This window comes from Carlito syrichta, unplaced genomic scaffold, assembly GCF_000164805.1.
Source record: "Carlito syrichta isolate Samal-C Ts95f unplaced genomic scaffold, Tarsius_syrichta-2.0.1 Scaffold87125, whole genome shotgun sequence".
Classification (NCBI taxonomy): Eukaryota; Metazoa; Chordata; class Mammalia; order Primates; family Tarsiidae; genus Carlito; species Carlito syrichta.
The window spans coordinates 67,336-82,742 of NW_007031221.1; the positions used below are offsets into that span (position 1 = coordinate 67,336).

The window sequence follows — 15,407 nt, forward strand, 5'->3', positions numbered from 1 at the left end:
GCATGTACCCAGACAATACCCAGCTCAGCACCATTGTGGGGCCACCATGCAGGTCCTGCTGGTTTAGATGCTGGCCTCCAGTGCTACCTGCCTCCTCCACACTCTGTTTGCAAAGCATTCCATGTTCTTCCTGCTCAACATCTACTAGGCTGTCTTCATGTGCTAGATGTAGAAATGAGGAGGGAGTTTTAAGTGACTCACCTGACTTCCAAACCCTTGGTTCCATTATTTACCTGCTATGTGCCCCTGGGCAAGGGGCTGCATTTCTAGGGGCCTCGCCTGGCCGCCTGCTGCGAGAGGCAGGTGCACCATGGGAACTCACCGCTTTGGCTGACTCCAGGGCTCCTGAGGTCAGTGCGTCCCGACTGCCCCTGCCCTTGCTGCCAAGGTGGGGTGATGAGGAGGGCGAGTCATCGATGTAGGGCAGCCCGTCCTGGTGCCGGCGCTGCTCCTCTGCCCGATCTGCGGCGCAGCCATACCCAGGTGGCGTGCCGAATGAAGCATCTGTGTATGCAAAGCAGCAGCCTAAGTTAGAGACAGAGAAGGGGACGTCCACACTCCACATGTCCCAGCAAACACCCAGGCTGACATCATCTCTGTCACCCATGGGTGTCTCACAGGGACCTGACATCACGTTCACAACCAACTGGCCAAAAACCACCAGGGTGAGGGGAATGAACGTGAGCTCACAACACAAGACAGGGTTTTCCAATGCTGTCTGGGGCATGTTTGCCCCTGGGAGGAGGGTGTGGCATATGAAATATACTGGAGGTACCAAAAAAAAAAGTACATGCATTTTAAGCAGTTAAGATGTTCACTGTAATCAGAAGTGTCTGGACACTGATGGTAACCACTTTGAGCACCTCTTGTAATTGCAGAAGTCAAACATGACTTGCATTCATCTTTTGCTATTATATATTGAGTATTATAGTTTTAATATTTTTTCCTTTCTTAAAATGTGTATACATTTTTTTGGCACCCTCTGTATATTTGGTCTCTGCACACCACCCCACTTTCCAGGCACAAGGCTTCGAATACCTTTAGAATCTCCAAAGTAATACATGTCCTTTTGTATGCTAAAGCATGACAGGTGGCTGGGGGCCCTGGGTTGTTGCCCGAGGAACCAACCACCTGATTTAGAGCGTTGGAACTTTTAGCCCCACTCTCAAACTCCAGGGAGGGGAGACGGGCTGAAAGTTGAATTGATCACCAGTGGCCAGTTGGTAACCGATGTTACCAGTTTTGACCGTAATAAAGCCTCTAGAAAAACCCAAAGAGGACAGGGTTAGGAGAGCCTCTAGGTTGCTGAAAAGGTGGAAGCAGCTGGAAAGGGCACAGAAGCTCTGTGTCCCTTCCCTCAAAACCTGCCCTACGATCTCTTCCATTTAGTTGTTCCTGAGTTATATCTTTTTATTAAAAGTCAGTAATCAAATAAGTAAACTGTTCTGTGAGCCATTCTAATAAATGATCAAACTCTAGGAGGGGGCCGTGGGAAGTTCCAATTTACAGCCTGTAGATGCCTGCAATTACTATTGGCTTCTGAAGTTAGGGGCAATCCTGTGAGACTGAGGTCTTAACTTGTAGGATTTGATGGCTAGCTTCAGGTAGTAGCATCAGAACTGAGGAGAAATTATACGACACCCAAAGGGTGTCTGCAGGGAATCGGAGAACTGCTTGGTGTGGGGAAAAAAAATCCTATGTTTGGTCACCTAGTGTTTTGTATTGAGCGTGAGTACAAAAACAGTTGTTTTTTCCCCCACACAGGGGGCCTGACTGTTACAGAAAGGGGGCCCCAAATGCTAGTATCTTGCTGTTAGGGACAGTCCTTGACACCTGCTTATGGAGATGTTACGGAGTGAGGACAGGCCAGCACACTGGATGGGGTGTAAGTCCTGGCCACCATGAGCAGCAGGTCCCACCATGTTCTCAGTCCCATCCCAAGGAGCTGCAGCTCCAACACTCCTTCTGCCCAGCCCACCCTCTGGCTGATGCATAGGCTACTTCCCAGCTGGTCTATCAAAATCCCAGACCACATTAACCCCAGCAGTCTAAGTATCCCCAGGAGCTCTGAGAATGGCTAATCCCACAAAGGGCTCCCTGTCTTTGGGACTAGCTATTTAAGGAAAATTACACATTCCTCCCAAAAGCCATCTGGAGATAATCAATTCCTTCCTCCCTGGTTGAGCGACAAAACTGGACCCGCGTTTCCAAGGCCTTAGCCACCTGGAGCTCCTCTGTGGCCCACTCCTAACTGAGCGGACTCCTCACTACAGACATCAACCAACAAGGACCCAGCCCACTTCAGGTCTCCCATGAAGATCCTTCCAAAGGGCACCTTTGTTTCCAAGTTACGTCACTTTCCCTTGACTCACCCTTAAGCAGCCCTGCCCAAAGGTTACCGGCAGAGGAGATATCAGTGTTCATTCACGAGTTTACAATTGCCACTAAATACACCCAGGTCAGGTGGGTCCAGGGCTGCTCTCTCAGGCCTCCAGAGAAGCCAACCCAGCAATCTGGAAGGGGGACTGTTTTCAGTCCTTCCCACATGGGCAGCCAGGAGAAGCCGTGTGGCCGGAGTGACTTGCTGCTAGCTGTGGGTGCCCACAAACAGCCAAATCCCACTCCTCGCATGCTTCGGCCTCTCCCTTTGCCAGGTTCTCTACCTCTGTGTCCCAGCAGGACTCTGCGCCCTCTAATAGGTTTCTCCAACCATGGCTGCATATCAGCATCACCTGAGAGATCTGAAAACACAATTAGGCGGGTCCAACACAGACCAACCAAATCTGAAGCTCTGAGAGCTATCTGGGCCCTGGTGGCCATACAAGCTCCCAGGCAACTCTAGCAGGCAGCCGGGGCTGAGGCCCACTGAGTCACCCATCCTGGTGTCTGGCACTATGTCTGTTGTCATGCTGACCTGCAGCATGTTCCAGGTGTCTGCACACAGCTGCTGGTTGCAAAGGCCAGGCTGGGCTCTGCCTGCATGTGCCCACAGGAGGACCCCAGCAAGAACTTGTTCTGGGTTGAGAGTAGCAGCCGTGGTGGGGGGACCTTAGGAGTTGGGGACTCCTATCAAGTCCTCTGAACAAGCTGTACAGAGAATCCTGGCAACCTTAATTCACAAAACATCAAGGGAACTCCATCACTATGTTGGTTATCAACACCCAGCTCCCCTGGCCTTCGGGTGGGGAAAGTGAGCTGGCTTTAAGAGCCATGGTGTAATTCCTCAGAAATGAGGCTCTGGTCCCCTCTCTGGCTACCTCTATGAGTAAGGACAGGACAATGAAGTTGTCCATGCCTCAACCTTCTTGACTTTAAAATCAAGCATGCGAACTAGACATTGATAAAGACCCACTAGTTCTAAAACGTTACTGTCACTATTCGAGGAAGGCCCTGCCTTTCCCCCTTGACTTCCTAACCTGGACTCCTCCGAATTCCTCACCCTGATCCTCACCCCAACGCCCTTTTGGACCTGGCTTTTACATTAGCTCAGAATTATCAGTGTCCACTATGTGTTCTAAGAACCTTTAGTTTTGCTTTTTTTCTAATGACAATCTTAAGAAATCAATAGACTCTTTATCTCCTGCTTTTCTCAGCACTGCCACCTGATTTCCACTCCCGTGACTGCAGTAACTCATGTGCAAGGTAAAGTCAACCCAGCAAGAACTTCAGGGTCAGTGTTGGGGTCGTAGGACTTACTCCAGAGGAATCATAAGAGTCTACATTTGTGAAACAACATGATAGCTTAGCAACCGGGGTAAAACCTGGTGCGAGAATCAAGTGCCCAGCAAGGGTTTGCCTGCCAGGGTCAAACAAGAGCACTGACTTTGACATGAACACATCATCTACACCAGATGAGACTAAGGAACCACTTTTCACAGCCAGATTTCCGCTGGGTAATTATGAGGCTTCCAGGCAGCTAAAACCATGACAATTTCCCCACTCCGTAGGGAACTCAAACTGATGTCCGTGTAGCTGATGCTTTGAACTCTGGATTCCAGATGGCCTGTTCATCCCTGCCACATTCCACCTGAGGGCTTCAGCCACTGTCCCAGCCCACCCATATCCCTCTAATCGCTGTCCTTCTCTTTGCTGTCCCCTCCAGCCTGGTCCAAGGCAAATGATGGGGTGGGGCAGGAGGACAGCCCCTCAATTTCCTCAACCCCCATTCTAACCAGCATACAGGGACCTGCTTTACAAACCTGAGGTCCTCAAACCACACGAGCCCTGCTCCTCTTAAGCACAAAGCATATTATTTAGGAATTTTTGAAAGCCACCATCTCCCAAGAACCAGAGGCAACTGAGGTGACTCTCTGTTCCCTTCACCTAGGCACACCTAGTGGGAAAACTTCGCTGGGTCTTGTCATCTTTGGCAGGACTGAAGAACCACTGGTCACATCGGTCCTTTCTTGCAAAACTCTACCCAAAGCAGAAATCAAAGATCAGAAAGTAGAAGGTGGGGGCTTGGGATCCTGCTGCTGCTCAGCGGAACCACTAACCATTCTAGGAGTGAGGGGTCAGGGAGCAAGCACTGCAGACAGCCACCCTGCCTCAGTGTAGATAAGGACAGCCCAGCGAAATCTAAAGCCCTCTCCTCTCCTGGCAGTTTGCTTAGCAGTCCAACCCCAGCACTTTGCTTGAATCTATTCTTTGATTAAAGAAAAAAGGGCGGCTGGGTTCGTGGCTCAGCCTGTAATCCCGCACTTTGGGAGGCTGAGGTGAGTGGATTGCCTGAGCCTGCGGGTTTGAGACCTGCCTGGGCAACTTGGCGAGACCTCAACTCTACAATAAATCAAAACATTAGCCGGGCGTGGTAGTGTGTGCCTATAGTTCCAGCTCCTTGGAAGGCTGAGGCAGAGGGATCGCTGGAGCTCAGCAGGTTGAGGCTGTGGTGGCCGGGAGCGGCCATTGCACTCTAGTCTGGGCGACAGAGTGAGACTCCAACTCAAAAACAAGAAAAAAAGAAAAAAGGGCAGCTAAGAAAGAAAAAGAAAAAAGATTCCTGGGTGGGTTCCAGTCAGCCCAGGCCCAGGTAGGTAGGTGCACAGGTCACATCCCCTCCTTGAGCCTCAAGAAACACACTGCTTTAAAAAAAAAAATCTTTCAAAAAATTAAACAGAATTACCATATAATCCAGCAACTCCTACATATTTACCCAAAATAATTAAAAGCAGCGACTTGAAGAGATATCTGGGTCTGGTGTGATGGCTCACACTTGTAATCTCAGCACTTCGGGAGGCTGAGGCTGGAGGATCAATCACTTAAGCCCAGGAGTTTGAGACCAGCCTGGGAAACATAATGAGACCCTGTCTCTTAAAATAAATAAATAAAGAGGCTGGCTGGTTCAGTGGCTCAGTCTGTAATCCCAGCACTTGGGAGGCCGAGGCGAGTGGATTGCCTGAGACCAGCCTGGGCAAGTTGGTGAAGCCTCATCTCTACAATAAATAAAAAATTAGCTGGGTGTGGTAGCACGCACCTGTAGTTCCAGCTACTTGGAAGGCTGAGGTGAAAGGGTCATCTGAGCCCAGCAGGTCAGCACTGGGGCGGCCGTGAGTGTGCCACTGCACTCCAGCCTGGGAGATAGAGTGAGACTCCAACTCAATCAAATCAATCAATCAATCAATCAATCAATATCTGCACACCCATGTTCATAAAAGCATTATTCCCAATAGCCAAGAGATGGAAGAAATACAACGTCCACTGACAGATGAGTGGATAAGCACAATGTGGTAGGTCCATACAATGCAATATGATTCAGCTTTATTTATTTATTACTTTTAATTATATTCTTTTTTTTTTTTTTTGAGTTGAGGTCTCACTCTGTCGCCCAGACTGGAGTGCAGTGGCATGTTCCCGGCCACCGCAGCGTCGACCTGCTGGGCTCCAGCAATCCCTCCACCTCAGCCTTCCAAGTAGCCAGAACTACAGGCACGCGCTACCACGCCCGGCTCATTTTTGATTTATTGTAGAGATGAGGTCTCGCCAAGTTGCCCAGGCAGGTCTCAAACTCACGAGCTCAGGCAATCCACTCGCCTTGGCCTCCCAAAGTGCTGAGATTACAGGGTGAGCCACCGAGCCCGGCCGATTCAGCTTTAAAAATGAAGGAAATTCTGACACATAGAGTCACGTGGTTGAACCTTGACATTCTGCTCAGTGAAATAAGCCAGGCACAAAAGGACAAATACTGTATGAGTCCACTTCTATTAGGTAGCTAATCATCAAATTCATGGAGACAGAAAGCAGACTGGTGAGTTCCCAGGAAATGCCTGAGAACAGCGCTAAGACCACCAGCTTCACGACTCTTGGGAACAGCAGAGCAGGGGTGGCTCTCCTGGGCAGATGTGCCTGGTGGGGTCCCAGGTCCTCCTTCAGGGGCCTTGCTGCATCAGAGGTATGGTGCTCCAGGAACAATAAGTCTTATGGAGAGATAGGAACAAGGCCTCAGGAGGAACAAGGGGTCATAGCCCTTCCCACCCAGAGCAGACCATGGAAGAGCTATAGGGGCCAGGGGAGCGAGTCTCTGTTCAGCACACACTAGGGGGATCAGGAGAAGAGGAACCAGGAGGAACCTGAGTGGGGGAGGCGGGAACTCAGTCATGCAGAGACCACTGGTTTGGTGGTCCCCATCTGCATTTACACTGGCAGCAAACGACCAGGCCATATTCATTTACAAAGATAAAAGCAGATTAAATATCCAGTGGCTTAGTCAGCTGCAGTTAGAGGTTTTGGGAGTTTCCACAGAGACAGGAATTGAGTCCCTACCTGGCAAGGCTGCCGCAGTCCTCTTCTTCACTTTCCTGGGTTCCAGGCAAGCTGCAGCAGCTCAGTGCTGGTTACTTCTATAGACAGCAGCCCATGTCCTTTGGAGGGTCCTGCCAGGTTGGCATTGTCCTCTGGGAGAGGCTCAGAAAATCATGGCTGGGACAGAGACGTCCTTAGTAACAGCCTGGATCTTTCTTCCCACTGCCCTGTGCTCGGAGATGGGGTCTCCACCCTTGAGACCGACTGTAGGGGGGAGGGAGGAGTTGGTGCCTGAAGCTAGCTCCCATAGCACAACCTTGTGATAATACCTGCAGATGCTTCAAGGAGCTAAGTTCCTCAAATAGCAGAAGAGACTCAAATCTTTGAAGTATAGGCAAAAAATAACCCAGGGCCATGCAGAATGTTGCAAACCCATGCATCATCTCCGCGAATCTGCACCTTTTTGTGCATGAACTTCCAGACTGCTATTTTTCAGACAGTAAAACCGATTTCAGAGCAAGAACCAAGCAGAGCTGGGTTTCACCCAGGTGCACCTGTATGACCTGCCTACTGGGTCGATTTCCAAACACATTCCAAAGAGAAGACATTTCTAAGAGGTGGCACTGATAACCTTAGGACCTACCAATTCCTACATACCTCCCAGGTATGTAATCAAAAAAACTGAAAACTGGTTTTCAAACAAAAACTTGCACTGGAATGTTCACAGAAGCATTCTTATAGCAAAGAGGTAGAAACAACCAAATGTCCATCAACAGATAAATGGATAAACTAAAGGTGGGAGATCCATAGAGTGGAATATTAAAAAGGAAGGAAATTTTGCCACAACATGGATGAATCTTGAGGACATTATGCAAAGTGAAATAAGATAGTTATAAAAGGCCCCATAAAGGGTGGCCTCCACCCCAGGCTACTCACAGCTAGTAAGTGGCCCCTGTGCTTTCTGAGATATGTGGTTGATTCTGGAGGTTTTTCTACTTTCTCCCCCTCTTCTAGGCTGGCAGTCATCCTTTCATACATCTTCACCAACCAAGTGGGTCAAAATTCTTTATAAATAAGACAACCCCCAACCAGTTGGCCATTGCACCCTGGTGAAAGGCCTGCTGCCAGAGTCCTCAGTTCTATGGTAGAAGGAGAAGCACAGAGAGCACCCCAAGAACCTAAGGCCTCCCATCCCTCAGGCTGCATCACCAGGCCAGCAACTGAGAACAGAAAGCCTCAGAGTGGTCACGGTCATGAGTCAGTGTGTGCCACAGAGAAAGCCTGAGACTAGCCAAGGCCCCCGCACCCAGAAAGGCTGGAAAATGCCAGTCAAGAAGGGTCTGAGTCCGCCCTGCTCCCAGCCTAATGCCTGGCTCTCCACGCAGTCCAGACACACTGAACAAGAAGCAAGCATTTCCCACACTGAGCTTTCTTGGAGGACACAGGCCAGATCATACAACCGGTTCTTACCATTCTACCCTCTCAGGGTCTGAGTGGCAGCTGGTCAGAAACTCTGAATCACCAGATGACCAATTTTCCTGGTGATTTTTTAGGCACTAAAGACAGGCCATATTCCTTCACCAGCGGAGTGTGTTCCAGTGTGGGCGGATGAGAACGTCCCACCCAAATCAGTATTCAGAACATTGCTAAAGGAACTTCAGTCTTCAAGGACCCACATGTGCCTAAAGCTCCCAGACATTCCAGGAGGAAAAGATAATTTGATGCTCTGGGCCTCAGGCTGGGACTGGCTGGTGCCTGGGCAGGTCAGACAGAGGCTGGAACCTCAGTTGGGAAAAGAGCAGCCCTCAGCTTTGGGACGATCTTAATTCTTATTCCTCTCAGCACCACCTGGACTTTTTACGACAAACGAGAAAGATTTCTCAGAGGCCCTGATGGTTTAGCCCCAGACAAATGTACTTATAGAGCAGCTAATATTCAGCTGGGCACTGTGCTGGGTATGTGATGATGACCACACACCCTTGGGAGCCAGTGGAATTCCAGAAGTCACGGGATGTATACATCACAGCAACCATGACAAGGCCACAGGAGAGTGGCAGCTTGTACCAAAGCACATGCAAGGAGAGAAGAAGATGGGCCCAGGCAGGACAGCAAGGACCATCTCCCCAAGGAAATGACCACAGAGCCAAGACCTAATGAGGGAGAGGGAGAGGCAGACACTGGGTCCCCCGATAGAACACCAAGGTCAGAAGCTCACAGTAGTGGGCTGAACGTAGGCCTCAAAAGAATATGTCCAAGTCCTATGAATGGGACCTTATTTGGAAAAAGGATCTTCATGGACATAAGGAATTTAAAGACCCTGAGATGAGAGCCCCCTGGATTGTCTGATTCCATTACTATGATATGTTTTGACTCCCCCAACACACTCCTGACACAAAATATGTGGGAGTTTTCCTTACACCAGGCAATTCTCCCACTCTCTGGACAACAACTGAGTGCCCTATAATCTAATTCCATTCTGACACTAACTACACGGAATAAGCCTAAAACCCCACAGGTTAAGGACTCCATCCCACAAGACTGCCCCCACTTCAGACTCCCATTGAAGGTCTGGGCCACCTGCACTTCTGACTGACCGGCAATAAAGACAAAAGGTTCCCATGACCACCTCCTCATGTTCAATAATTTGCTAAAATGGTACACAGGACTCACAGAAGCCCTTTACTTCCATTTACCAGTTTATTATAAAACAACTCAGGAGTAGCCAAATGAAAATAATGCATGGGGCAAAGTACTGAGGGGTGACTTTGGGAAGGAGCCTCCATGCCCTCTCCCCGCTCCGGGTATGCTGCCCTCCCAGCACCTCCAAGTGTTCTCCAACTTGGAAGCTCTCATAACCCCACTGTTCAGTGTTTTTATGGAGTCTCCATTTGCTATGCACGATTGATTACATCACTGGCCATTGGTGACTGATTTAATCTCTAGCCCCTCTCTCCTCCCCAGAGGTTGGGGGTGGGTAGAACTGAAGTTCCAACCCTCTAATCACATGGCTGGTTCCTCTGGCAACCAGCCCCATCAGAAGCTGTCTAGGAGCCCATCAAGAGTCACCTCATTAGCATAACAAACTCAGGTCCAATCGAAAGGGACTTGTTATGATAACAAAACATGCTCCTATCACCCTATGGCTCAGGAAACTACCAGGATTTTAGGAGCTTGATGCCAGGAACCAAGAGGAAGACCAAACATATATCTTACCATATTACAATATCATACCCTTGGGCCCTAAATCCAATGACAGTATTTTTTAAGAAACAGAAGACAACAGACACAGAGAAGGCTATGTGAAGGCAGAGGCAGGAATGGATGTGATTTGTCACAAAGCCAGGAAACGCCCAGGGGCATCAGACACCAGGAAAGACCGGGAAGGATCCTCCCCCAGTCTCCAGAGAGTATGATCCTGCTGCCACTTTGATTCTAAATTCTATCTCCAGAACTGTGAGAGGATAAGTTTATGTTGGTATAAGCCACTAAGTTTGTGGTAATTTGCTGTCAGCCACAGGACACTAACACAGACATAGCCGTGGCCTGGACGTGGCGCCACAGAGTTGGAGGGCAGAGACGGCCTGGTTCCTGGGAAAGTTCGGCAAGGGCTTCATGAGGGCACAGTATTCATGAAAGAGAAGACCACCACCAATGAGACTTCAACCAGCAGAGGGGCTGCATAGATGCCCATGGAGGGAGTTGGGTCAACTCAGCTGCAAGGTCATCTGAAAAAGGCTAGGAAGGAATGATGTGCCATCCCAAAATAGTATCTTGATTATTCTAAGTTGAAAACATTAGAAAAATTGTTGTTTCTGAAAAGGCGAACTGACATGTCTCTTCCTGCGCTCAGCAAGCCATAAAGATTCCTCTGGGAGGGTACCCTCCCCATACCACAGTGAGAAAACAGCCCTTATCACCAGAGACTGGGAACTGGGGGCTGCAATGGACCTGAATAAATATACTTAATGAAGTCCCTTATCTTCCACTAGTTTTATAGCCCCCATATATCTTCTTCTCCTAGTGATGCCCCTAGAATTACTGCCCCTAACCAGATGCCCTATGTCCTGTCACTTCTTCTCAAATGTATTTGAGTATAAAGAACATAAAAGCACCTTTCTTTGGCCACTTTTTGGATATCACTCTCTTGTGAAGATACCCATGTACATGTAAAACTAATACAACTTGTATGCTTTTCTCTTGTTCATCTGCCTGTTGTCAATTTGGTTTCTAGATCCAGCCAAAGAGCCCACTAAGAGCTACAGGGGGTTGGAGGTGACCTCTGACACCCCTACATATGGGAAGGGCATTATGCTGCCAATGAGAGGAGAGGCAGGAAAGGGTAATTCTGTGGGTACCTCAGGCTGCAGACCAAGGACCTGGGGCTCAATTTGGACCTGGGGCTCAATTTAGGAGGTTCTGGAGGATGTAGGGAGGGAGGTGATATTCAGGTAGCACATCTGGTTGTAGCACTGGAGGTGGGACTGGCCAGAGGCTTCCTTGATGGTCACACCAAGTAGGCCTAGCATGGATAGAAAAATGGACACAGAGGACACTGACCACACAGTGAGCAAGGGTCTGGCTAAGATGACAAAGAGCAGAAGGGACACTATTCCATCTGGCAGCAGGGACCTGGCCAGAAGAGCCCTTGGGAAGAGGGTGAGAGGGAGCAAACTGGTGAAGGAGGACAGTGCCCTTCAAGAGAGGATGGTACAGGGGAAGGGGCATGGTCTGGGAGCAGTGTGAGGAACAAGGTCTGAAAGCCATCTGTGGGTCCCTCAACACCAGCAATGACAAGGATGCAGGCTATGGTCACTGCACACCTGCAGGTCCTCCTCCTCCACTCACTGCCACTCCAAAGAGGAAACACAGAAAGTAAGAGAGAAAAGGTGGCAGAAAGAAGGGCATCCTGTGGCTGGTGGTCCTCAGATTGAATCCAGGTCAGGGCCCAGTCATGGGCAGATGCTCACCCAGCAAGCCTGGGCAGGCAGGAGGAGCAACCTGCTTTCCCCACCTCCATCCTGGCACTGCCCTACCTGAAGGAGGCCTGGAGTGAGAGGTGGGCAATTCACAATAGCCAAAAGGTAGGAGCAATCCCAGTGTCCATTGACAGTTGAATGGATAACCAGAATGTGTTATACATAGGCAGAAGAATATTATTCAGCTTTTAAAAGGAAGGAGATTCTGGCACTGTGCTACAACTTAGATGAACCCTGAGGACACTAAGTTCAGTGAAATAAACCAGTCACAAGCAGACAAACACTGTAGCATTCCACTTATATGAAGTTCTTAGAGTCAAATTCATAGAGACAGAAAGTAGGATGGGTGTTTTTAGGGGCTGGGGGAGAGGGCAATAGAGAGTTTGTGCTTAATGGGACAGTTTCAGTTTGGGGAAGGTGAAAAAGTTCTGGAAATGGATAACAATAACAGTTGTACAACAGTGTGAATGCACCTACTGTTATTGAACTGTACACTTAAAAATGGTTAAAATAGGTTAGAGGTGATGGCTCATGCCTGTAATTCCAGCACTTTGGGAGGCCAAGGTGGAAGACTGCTTGAGACCAGGAGTTCGAGACCAGTCTAGGTAATATAGTGAGACCTCGTCTCTGCAAAAAAGCAGAAAATTAGCCAGGTGTGGTGGCATGTACCTGTAGACCAAGCTACTCAGGAGGCTGAGGCAGAAGGATTGCCTGAATTCAAGCCACTGCACTCCAGCCTGTATGACAGAGTAAGACCTCGACACAAATAAATTGGTTAAAACAGTAAATTGCATGTTATGTATATTTTAACACACACACACACACACACACACACACACAATCAGTTAAGTCTTGAAATTAAAAACAAAAGAAAAAAATAAAAGAAGTGCAATGTAATGGGTTGAACTGTGTTCCCTCCCAAATTCATATACTAAAGTCCTAATTCCCAAAACTTATTTGAAAGTAGGGTCTTTACCAAGTTAAAATGAGGACATTGTTGGACCCTGATCTAATATGACTGTGTCCTTAAAAAAAGGGGACATTTGGAGAAAGACTGGCGTATCAGGAGAATGCCACACAAACATGAAGATAGCCACCTACAGGCCAAGGGACAGATTCTCCCTCACAGCCTCCAGTAGGATCCAACAGGGCCAACACCTTGACCTCATCCTTCCAGCTTCCAGAACTATGAGGCAATACACGCCTATGATTTGAGGAAAATGGCTTGTGGTTCTGTTATGCAGCCCTAGCAGACTTATACATGCAGTCACAATGGCACTCAGACACTAGCACTGAGGAGCTGCTTCCCAATTATCTACCTGTTCATGGGATTAGGACTCCAGTCAGCTGGCCAAGGCTACCAGGAGCTGTCCATATTCAGCAGTGCCCACATCATTGCTACATCGCAGACTCAGAGTGGCAAGGAGAGGAGATGAGACACCTAGGGCCTCGTACCCTGCAGTCACTCAACTTATCTGTCCTCTTGGGTACTCCCCTTTTCTAGCACTGCCCTCACTAAGAAGCTAAATTATTACAGATTTGCCCTAGACTGTCCTACCAAAGAACAGACTGGAGCCACCTGGGTAGCTTGTGATTGTACATATTCGAAATCATAGAAACCTAGTTGAAGCTGCTTATACAAAATTAATACAGAGTCATGAGCCGGGCTGGGTGGCTTAGCCTGTAATCCCGCGCCTTTGGGAGGCTGAGGTGAGTGGATTGCCTGAGCCTGCGGGTTCGAGACCCGCCTGGGCAGCAAGACCTCATCTCTACAATAAATCAAAAAATCAGCCGGGCGTGGTAGCGCATGCCTGTAATTCTGGCTACTTGGAAGGCTGAGGCGGAAGGATCGCTGGAGCCCAGCAGGTCGAGGCTGCGGTGGCTGGGAGCGGCCACTGCACTCCAGTCTGGGTGACAGAGTGAGACTCCAACTCAAAAAAAAAAAAATACAGAGTCATGGAATAAAAGCTGTGGAAGATGCCCGAGTCCTGGAAAGCTATAGCTATGGTTAGAAATGAACATATCTGTTGTTTCTAAGCTTGCTTTCACTTCAGTAGTGAGCAATTGATTATCTTCATGTTCTGACCCCTAGGGAGGAGGGAAGCAGCCCCTGAGGTGGATAAACATATTTTTCCTTGACAATGAGCCTGAGGTCGCGCATCTCCTGCATGCATCCGGAAGTTTGACCAGCCAAGAGCACAAGCAGCTGAATCCCAGAGGATCCCACCTCCTGCATACCTTCCTAATAAAGCTACCTCTATAATGGTCACTACGCAGGGGTCAGTAGCCTACAGTGGGTGGCAGGACTTTATAGATAGCCTCTCTATTGCAAAACCTAAGAATGGTGTTTGAGATGTTTTTCAGACTTTACATTCTTATGGACCCATAACCCTTCCCGGACCCAAGACACATACCAAGGAGCTGACTCTACCAGCCCTGTGACTTCCTTCTAGAGACTGGCCCTACCCACGAAGACAGTTTCAACACCCCCATGACTTCATTCCTAACTAATCAGCAGTGCCTATTCCCTAGCTCCTGCCTGCCAAATCCTTTAAAAGCCCTCAGCTAAAACTCTCAGACTTGAGAAATATCTCCTGTCCTCTTCACTGAGCTGTTTTGTAATCATTACACTCTTTCTTTACTCTAACAGTTGCTGTCTTAGTTTTGGCTTTTCTGGACAATGGGCACGTGAATCTGGTTAGGCTATAACACAATCACACTCCGAACTCCCAGCACAGTACAACCAGCCGACTGACACCCCTCCTCCAAGGGCAGAGCAGGAAGGGCAGGGAGGATCCTTCTGGAGTGAAACCCCTGCACCTTCAAACCCCTCTTTCCTGACCACAAGGTCTGAGAAGGGACCTCACTTTACTCCTTTCACCGAAGTTGAAAGGTAGATTTACATCTAAATAAGACAACTGAGGTACTAAAGCAACAAGCTAGGCAGGACCAGAAAGCAAAGTCAAATGCTGGAGACAGACTGACAAGGCAACTGGGAATCCCGTTTGGACCCTCAGATGATTCCAAGGTACAAGCCTTTTCTGTCAGAGGAATAAAGGAGACAGACCAGTGGATAGTCAAAAGACACTCCTATCAGAAGCACCCATATTCTCACCTGCCCTGTGAAGTCCTGGGGGCTAGTCTGCAATTTTCTACCCCCATCCTAGTCCTGGGTCACTCCGATCTATACTGCTCCTGGGATGTATAGATGTACAGAGGAGAAGGTGCCCAGGACACGAGCTTGAGTTGGGACAAGGTACAGGCCAGGAGCACTGTCTCAAATTCTTACACCTCTGCAAAGGGGGCTATTCGTACCTTGTTCTACAGATGAAGACTGAAGGTTTGGATATGGAAGCAACATACCCTGAAACTCATAGCTCAGAAGTCCCAAAATGGGATCCCAAACTTCAGGAATCATGGGGTCGAACTGGGGGGGTGGACTAGGGTGGAGGAGGGTGGCATTTTGTATTCCGCACCAGAACTTAAGATGTCAGATGTAAAGAGATGTCAAAAAGCAGAGGAACAGACTGGGAGGTGGCAGGGTCTCCAAGTCAATGGATTTTTCCCTGGAAAATGTGTGCACATGGATTATGCAGTATTTTTTTTTTTTTTTGAGTTGGAGTCTCACTCTGTCACCCAGACTAGAGTGCAGTGGCTGCTCCCGGCCACCGCAGCCTCAACCTGCTGGGCTCC

The 15,407-nt window shown here is 48.8% G+C and overlaps 1 protein-coding gene across 1 annotated transcript in view; it reads right to left on the minus strand.

Annotated features, from left to right (window-relative positions):
* Positions 1–15,407, minus strand: part of BCR (BCR, RhoGEF and GTPase activating protein) — a 128,271-nt gene that overhangs the window by 59,639 nt on the left and 53,225 nt on the right. The window contains exon 2 of the mRNA XM_021712037.1: positions 323–504. Coding sequence (XP_021567712.1) covers positions 323–504 — 182 coding nt within the window. The remainder of the gene's footprint in view (positions 1–322; positions 505–15,407) is intronic.